The sequence below is a fragment of the Monodelphis domestica genome, chromosome 6, assembly GCF_027887165.1.
Source record: "Monodelphis domestica isolate mMonDom1 chromosome 6, mMonDom1.pri, whole genome shotgun sequence".
NCBI lineage: Eukaryota > Metazoa > Chordata > Mammalia > Didelphimorphia > Didelphidae > Monodelphis > Monodelphis domestica.
In genome coordinates, this window is record NC_077232.1 from 17,163,672 (window position 1) to 17,172,983 (window position 9,312).

Below are 9,312 nucleotides of genomic sequence, written 5' to 3' on the forward strand. Positions count from 1 at the left end.
GCTATTCAGAAGCCTAGAGTAGTAGTGTAGTATTAATTTTGAGTCCAGGATAGTCAATGTGCTCATCTTAAGAATGGAACAGGAGTATGTGTTTGTAGAGAGGGATGGGGATAGATATGATAGAGTGATTTCTTTTTAGTGTGTCCTGAACTGGGTCAGGAGTTTGAAAATGGTAGCATGAAAACAGAGTCTAGAGTCACTGGGATCAATTTTCCAGAAAATATAAAAGAAACAAGATATTAGAGTAAAAAGAGAACTGGATCATATTTCACAATGTTGTGCTGCCTCAAATCTCCAAATGCACAAACCCAGATTCTCAAAAAAGGCCATTTAGATATTTAGTGAAATAGAAAAAGAAATGGAAAGAGGGTCAGAGGAAGAATCAGGAAACCTGGGTTTTTGTCCTGACTATCACTATTTTTGTAACATTGAGAGCCACATTATCTCTCTAGGAATCAGTTTCCTTCTTTTCTATTTTGAGGAGGCAAACAGGAAATCAATATATACAGCAATTATGTTAACATTTTTAAAAGATCACCAAAGGCAGCCAGTCTCATTGATGGCAATGTTTAAGTTGATCGTAGAGAATAGAAGATAAGGGGTGCTGAATTTTCTTGTGCTGTCAGACTTGGTAGTTGCATAGATCAATTTTTGTTTAATTGAATTTATTTATTGCAAGATAAGATTAATTTTGTGGGGTGGATATCAATAAACAGCTAATGTATAAATAATAAAAGCTGTCAATGAACCTTTAAAAATAAATAAATTAGAATAACATTATATTTGAAAAAAAAATGAACTAAACGAACCCTTCTAGCTCTAAATCTAGGACATCAGAATCACAACCACTGATCCTTTTGCAGTGTAAGAATATAATGCTCCAACTAGAAAATGTTTTTAGGAATTTATTTCATGTGTGTGTATACTCTGAACTGATGCAGAAACGTCAGAATCTACCCCCTCTGTTCTTTAGTAGATCATTCCATCAATCGATATTAAAACAAATAAAAAACAATCCAAACAAAACAAAATAGCCAATAATTAAAACAAACATTTATGAAGTGCATACCATGGGTCAACCACTCTGCAGGTGCTAGAGTGTCATGAATTGATGGTTTCATGAAACTATCAGCCTAGGGCCAATGGCTTGTACTGAGCCTCTCTACCTAGAGTTGAAGGGGTCTTTGAACATTCAGTCTACTGTTGAAATTTCTGGTTTGGTGGACCCTGCCAGAAATTGTGCTCAGCTGCCATTGCTTTTCAGAGAGCATGGTCAGCTCCAGTCATGATGTGGGATGAGAAAATTTGTAGAAGGAATAAAGAAAATACCATTGATAATTTTTAAGATAAAAATATTAAAAGACAATATAGCCTTCCTGAGAATGCTCAATTAATTCTGGATGTTCTGAGTCTTGAGCTGAGGTTTGAATACTGCCAGACCACTCCCTGACCTACCTCCACATCACTGTGGTGGTGTCTCCAGGACCCCCATCTTTCCAGGTCTGATGTGTTCCACTTCCGATTTATTATAACCTATTCTCCTAGGTACACAATTCTTTGGTATAATTGGCAGGGCAGGTGACACTACTGGACCTTGGGAAGGACATTGGATTTTGTCTTATTACAGACAGAAATACAAGTGCATGGGGAGTTATTAAAATGTCACTGAGCATCACACACACACACACACACATGCATGTACACACCTTTGGAAGACATCCAAAGTATCATCTCTAATTAGCTACTGATGTGCTTTCCAGCCTTTGTGCTTTGGGACTTGTATCCTAGAGGTAATGACTGAGAGCATGTTAATATTTGTTAAATGGAATACAAGATCTTTAAGTTTAAGTTAATACAGAATTCTTGTCTATATTAATCTCATCAACTTTAAGATTATAAGGGACCCTGAAGAGCATCTGGTATTATTTCCTTTTTAGCCATTTTATTAATATATTTCATTAAAATTCTGTTGACCATTAGAATCATGGTAAGATATGAAGAATTATAAATCCAGCTCAAAACAATGCAAAAAGGCTTTACTAACATCCTTCCAAGTGCATAGTGGTAGGTGTGACAAGGCAACACAGTATGAAATCAGGACCTATGAAAGAGAATTGAAGCAAAGGATGTCATCAAGAAATATACAAACAGAAAGAGATGATGAACTGGTCATGTGGTAAAAGGGAGGAATAATTGAGAAATAGCCTGTACTCTACTGTGATACTTGTGATGTCAAAAGAAAGACAGGAAGGTACCCACCCATTAAGCAGATCCTGTCTCTCTTTCAACCCAATCTCATATATCTGAGTAGGTTCAATTAAATATTTCTTTCTAACAGCTAATAAATATTCTGTTTATTTGCATACTGTTATTTCTGTTTCCCACCAAAACTGAGGGGGGGGGACTTTTCTTTCATTGTTTTCTAAAAATGGGGCATTTAGAGAACTTGGTTTCTTATTTTTCCCTAGGATATCAATAATGTTATAGTTTTATGCTCCAATTTTCTCTGAAGTTTTCAAAAATAATTAGTTTCTTCCCCAGTGAGTTGTATACTCATTCATTGAAGTTTACAATTTAATCTTCCTTATTTAATCTATTTCCCTGGTCTACTTTTCTATTTAAAAATCTAGTATAAACTGTTGTTGGTGATTATTAATTTATAGTTAAATTTGGGACATTGCAATGAAAATTTTTCCCACCCGTACTGTTCCCACACATGAAGGCTTCTTCTTCTGTTTCATTTATTAACAACAGTGGATAGAGTACTCAACTTGGAAGTCAGGAAGACAACTATGAGCTATGAACTGCAAAGCAAATCATTTAACTTCTAGCCTTGGATTTTTCCCCTTTGTCTTAACCATAGCTAATTTGTGTTCCAGAGCAATGTTTTTCCTAAGTAGAGGATCAACTTTATCTCTGTTTGAAAACAGCTAAAATATTAAAAATTACCTCTTCTTTCCACATCAAGGAATTTCTTTGCCACGAGTTCTCTATACCAGAGGAATTATGGGTCCAGAAAAAAATGTCTGTGCAAAATAAGATTACACCCTCATATGACTGAAGACACTACTATACTTGCTCGACATATTTAAGTCTTGGTGCCTAATTCTGAATGGGCAAAATTAAGAGAACCTCAATTGTCTGTCAAGAGATTTTACTAGGATCAGATCTTTTTTTTCTAGTGAACCTATCCCATACATGTCATTCTCCATTCCCCACGCCCTAATCTGATGAGAACCTCAGATTTATCAGATTAGAAACCTAGACTTTAGAATATAAGGACTGGATTCTGTACTTGCAGGTAGGATGACTACTTCAGTATGAATACTGATTTCACATGTAACCAAAGATCTGGAGTCCAAGGTGTGAATTTACAAGTAGGTTTAATCTTGGGTGACTTCTGCACTCTTTAAGTCATTGGTTTGAGTCCCAATACTGGTTTTTATCCTAAGAAAATCAGAATTTGCTTCATATCTAGCTCTTTGCAAAAAGGAAAACTGTTTCTCAGTTACCATGCATGTATTTCAGGCCAATGAGACATTGTCTACATGACAGACTTCATTTTAAGTTAAATTTGAAAAAGAAAATGCCCCATACTTCAGCCCATCTTGCTACACGCCACTGAAATTGGATTACCTGCCACTACTCAAACATGATATTTTAGCCAACATCCATGCCTTTGTATAGGAGGAATACATCTGAAATGTACTCTTTTATCATATCTCTTATAATCTCTATATCTCTTCAAAGCTCAGATAAAGGTCATACTACCATATAAGGTCTTTCCAGATTCCACACATCTGTTTGTTTCCCCTTGAATTATTGTGTATATATTTTATGTATACATATGTGTATATATATATATATATATATATATATATATATATATATACTATTTGTATGTAAATGTTCCTGATACAATATAAACTTCTTGAGGAGTTTGGTTTTTTCCTTTATATTCTTGGATCTAACATGGTGCCAGTTTCTTAATACAAGTTCTTAATGAAATTTTCTTTATTGACTGATTAGTTGATCCAGGAATTTCTCCAATTGGCCCAGCAGTTTTTGTTCCAGACTTCTGCTTACTCTTTTTCATATGAGTACCAGTCCTCATCAATATGTATTCGATCTCCATTTTGGTCCTTTCTGTGCCTTACTCTTTATGCTCTAGCTACCTTTCAGTCAAGTTCTTGGTTCTGGAGTCAGAAAACTTGAATTCCTATTCCATGGGCACTATTACCTTTGAGATGTCACTTTGCTTTTACAGGCCTTAGTTTCTTCAACCAAAAAGTGAAAGACTTGTATGAGGTGACTTCAAAGATCCCCTTCAGCTCTAAATCTAAGATCCTCTTTTGTAAGTGAAGAAACTGAGGAATATAGAGGTGACAATCTCAGAAGTGTGGTCATTTTGTCCACTGGAGTATATCATAGCCTTTCTATATCTTCTCATTCCATGTAGTTGTTCTCCTTGACTTCTGAATTATCCAGATAGAATCTTCCCAACCTGCTATATATCCTCTTCTAGGTCTTTAAATATCCCAGAGTTTCTAACATCCTATTGATGCTACCTATCTACTCTTTCTCATTCTTGCTCCATCCACACCAAGTCCACCATATTTCCCTATAATGTGGGCAGGACAATAACTTTTATGATGCATTACATGGGCAATTTATCATTAGTAATATGCAGCTGACCTACATCCTACATCTTTTCATTGTGTAATGGATCATCTACAATTTTAACTCTTCTGTGTACTATGATTCATAACCATATAATGTCAATAGAAAAATATTGGTGTTAAAGTGAAAGGAAGCACAGTCTTCAAAATCTCATTGTTATGGAGATTCTTTCCACAGTGGTAATTGCAATTCATCCATCCTTACCCAGCCATTGGACTCTTGAGTTCACTCATTATGTCGAGATTCTTTACATCAGATGATGTTTAAACAGGGTCCAGAGACATCAAAGGGTTATGTGCATGGAATTAAGGGGGTTCCTTAACATTTTATAAAATATTTTGATAACTATATCTCAAAATAACTTGTTTTCCTTATAATCCTGTGCATTTAACTTTATTATAAAATATAAAATATTCTGAGAGGGACATACTGATCTATAGATATTAAGAGGTTTTCCAGGAGGCTCATGACAGAAAGCAAAGAAACTCCATTGTAAATGACTCCTTTTCTCCCCTAAAGAATCACACCCTGATTGGCAGGGCTAATTGATATGTGGGTCTAGAACTCCGCTACTCTACTATCTACTCACCTATCTGTCTGATAAAGAGAAGAGTTCAGAACTTTTAGAACTGTATCATGGCTCCTAATGTATTGCTGATCATTAGCACCATGAAATACACTATTTTATTAATAGTCTAACATTTGCCCATTTTCTTGATGTCACCAATCCTGATATCTTGGAATGAGCAACTCTTGCATGCTCTCATGACACTTAATGAAGCAATTTTACTTGCATGTGTAATGTAAGTAGTCTGCATCTTCATTATGATAATCACACTAGATAAGATGCAGCCATGGATGGAGACAAACCTGGTTCAGTGATTATTCTTCTGGATATAGATGTCCTCAGTGGACTCTAAGGGTATCTTGAACCTAAGCATCTTGTTCTTAAAGAATCTTAGCCAATTCTTTTTTCTAAGTTCCTGCTGCTTGATCTGAAAGATCACTGGCTTTTTCTAGTAAGTGCTGGCTAGATGTTCACCATACTAATACTGCCTTGCTCATATTTTACTTTCAGACTTTCGGATGATAAGATGCCCGGCTATTGCACCCAGCATCTCCCTATGGATTGAGCCTTTAAACATCTTCATAGAAGAGAAATAAAGTTCCATGGAACAAATTAGCATCTGGGTAACTGATTTGTTATCTTTGATCTTATTACATGATTTGCTCACCTCCTTCTCAGTTCATTGTTTATTTGTGATGCTTCTTGTACAACAGCTAGGTAATGCAGTGAATAGAGTCCAATAGGACCTATAGTAAGGAAGATTTTATTTCAAATTTGGCCTCAGACATTTCCTAACTATGTTATACTAGGCAAGTCCTTCTCAGCTTATGCAACAATCTTGGAAGTAATTATGGATAAATTCATCACATATCCATAATTACTTCAAAGATTGTGGCATAATTATTCACACAGGAAAAAACAAACAAGTGAATAAAGAATTCTTGTTGCCTAGACTACAAAATATAGTTGGATATACAACAAAGAGAGTTCATACAGGAATACATATATCTTGGACAAATTTGGAAAATAGATGATAAACTGTGTACCAAATAAATAAGATTATTTTGTTATTTGTTATTTATTTATTATTGTTATTTATTTTGTTATTGTTATTTGTTATTGTTATTTGTTATTATATTTAGGAAATTATTTAGTGCTTCTAATAATCATAATTTCTTCCTGAAACAAAATCCCTATATTTGAAGTCAATGTAATTCCAGTCGTAGCTCCATTCTTAACCTTAGTCTCCAAAAAAATTAAATCCGTGGGTCACTTACAGCCCAAAAGAGAGACAATGGAGAGGCCACAACATATTCCCAAGGCTTTATTTTACACAATCTTCACAAAGATTAATTTTACACAATCTTCAATTCTAGTCTAAAATCACATTCCCAAACATATATATGAATGATTGTGTGCTCTCTACATCTATAAAGGGTAGTTGAGTATTTAAGCTCAGATAGTTATGAGAAGCAGGTTTCAACTTGCTTCTATGAGAACCTTTTTTTCTCTAGCACTTTTTTCAGGGCAGCTTTGATTTCTCTGTTTCTCAGACTGTATATGAGGGGATTCAGCATGGGAATTACTATGGAATAGAACACAGATACAACTTTGTCCCGACTTAGTGAATAGCTGGAGCTGGGTCGGAGATACATGAAGAGAGCAGTTCCATAGAGGAGGGTAACTACAATTAAGTGTGAGGCACATGTGTTGAAAGCTTTGTATCTGCCTTCAACAGACTTGATCTTCAGGACAGCAGCAACGATGTACCCATAGGAGATGAGGAGGATGAGGAAAGATGTTCCCCCAACAGCAACCACCACAAGGAAATTAACCATTTGGCTAAGAAAGGTGTCTGAACAGGAGAGAGCTAGCACTGGGGGGAGGTCACAAAAGAAGTGATTGATAAGGTTAGGACCACAGAAGTATAGTTGAAATATGGAGCTGGTTTGGATTAGTGAGCTTAGGAAACCCCCAACATAAGCTCCAGCTACCATCTTGGTACAGAGATTTGGGGACATGATGACTGTGTAAAGCAATGGGTTAGAGATGGCAGCATAGCGGTCATATGCCATAGCAGCCAGGAGGCAGCACTCAGTCAAGCCTGTGCCAACAAAGAAAAAAAACTGAGTGGCACAGCCCACAAAGGAGATGGTCTTCTGTCCCTTGAAGAAGTCTGAAAGCATCTTAGGGGCAACAGAAGAAGAGTAGCAGATGTCTATAAAGGACAGGTTGCTGAGAAAGAAGTACATGGGAGTATGGAGATGGGTGTCAATCTTGATCAGGAGTATAAGGCTTAGGTTCCAGAATAAAGTCACTAGGTAAATTCCCAGGAATGTCACAAAAAGAATTACTTGCAGTTTTGGATGGTCTGAGAATCCCAGGAAAAAGAAAATGGACACTGAGGTGCTGTTCTTTTCCTTAGCTATGAACATATTCCCCAAGAAGCACAAAAGTAGATTCTCTAGAATAGTGATAATTGAAATTGCGGCGTTTTCAGTATATGATTGTAGTACTTGCTGGGGTTTATAATCTCCTAATTTTATGCAAACCATTGTTGGACATCCTCTTCTGTTTTTATGATGACCTTTTTCAGTTGGACGAGGGAAAGAAAATCACATTGTCTGATATAGGCCAAGTCTATGTGACTATAAGGAAATCAAAGACTCATGGATTCAAGAGTTGGAAGTTATTTTAGAGATGATAGAGTCCAATTCTATTATTTTATATATTTTTTAGAATCAAATGAACAAATTTTTATGCATTTGATTCATTTAATTAATTCAAACTTGGGCACATATAGGCAGAGGGAAAGCATTTTAAGGAGTTTTATTAACTGGTACCACTGGTGGTAGGCTTACCTTTACTTGACATGTTCATATTTACCTATAAATGAAAATCTAGAAATTACCAGTTTAGTGAGGTGGCCATAGGAATTCACATTTCCCTTTCTGATCCTCAAATTTGGTGTTGTTTCCTTCTCATCTCCTCATTACCTCTGTAATGAAAGGGGAAATGGAGCCACCCACTATGTTCTCCATTTCTCCATCTCTCCATATTATACCTCTTTTTTTGGTCTGTGGGACCCTATATCATCTCCGTGTAAACCTATACCCTGTTTCCCTACAAGTTCATAGTTCCATTCTCACTTCCCCCTGCCCCTGTCACTCAGTGTCAAAATTTATCTCATAGTCAGTATCCTCAATGCTCAGCCCTGATCCCATCTACCCGTTCTTGACCCAGGAGCTCATTTCTTCTGCCTCAAGCTCTGCACAATTCCAAGGAACCTCACAGCATCAGAACATTTTGTTGAAATACCAATAAAGCCATCACAGTCTTTTGTGTATTGGCCAGGACAGGCAGCATGACTCACCCTTAGATCACTCATAGGAGAATAGAGATCTTGTCTGTCCCATGGAGAAAATGACTCCATTGGTCCATGTCAAGAAACTCAAAGACTTGTGTAGGAAAGTCAGACACCTAGGAAAAAAGTAGTATGGGATGAGACAGGAGTTCTCATGGTGAATATTAAATTTCTCAACCTAGTTTAAAGAACCATCTGTCCTTTTCCAGTTATGGCTTTGGGCAGAATCATAGTTAAGAGTTTGGCATGGGTTGCAGGTTTGTCCAGTCTGTAATTTTTTTTAATTTTTCAGGAGTGGAAAGATGGATAAGAGAGTGGGTTTGGGAAGTTCCTTGACTGGAGGAGGTAGAATCATCATGCAAATCAATGCTAATATCAACAACCTGGAAGTTGAGAAATGGATCTGAAGGGCCAGGTATCCATAAGGTGAAAACAACAGGTTAAAAAAAAAGAGTAGCTCAGCATCTGAGGGTGAAGGCACAGGGATGGATGGAATGGTATCAAGATAAATCTTGTATCTTAGTTTCATAGAGGTATTTGTAATTTCCCCTGCTGAATCCCCTTCAACTGGAGCACCTATGCTGCAAATGCATTCATGGTCTTCTTCATCAAGTAATCATTTACTCCCCATTCTTTTTTTTTATCTGGACCAGTGCTTCTATTGATGTATAAAATACCTTGAGTCAACCAGGTCACACAG

At 36.5% G+C, this 9,312-nt stretch overlaps 1 protein-coding gene across 1 annotated transcript; it reads right to left on the reverse strand.

The window, feature by feature from the left end:
* Positions 1-6,738: 6,738 nt before the first annotated feature.
* LOC100616863 (olfactory receptor 5A1) lies at positions 6,739-7,683 on the reverse strand. The gene has a single exon (XM_003341473.2). It carries the CDS (start codon positions 7,681-7,683, stop codon positions 6,739-6,741), a length of 945 nt encoding a protein of 314 aa, XP_003341521.1.
* Positions 7,684-9,312: the final 1,629 nt, after the last annotated feature.

Coding starts and splice junctions, on each gene's coding strand:
- LOC100616863 (XM_003341473.2), bottom strand. CDS start 7,683: ATGTTCATAGCTAAGGAAAAGAACAGCACCTCAGTGTCCATTTTCTTT.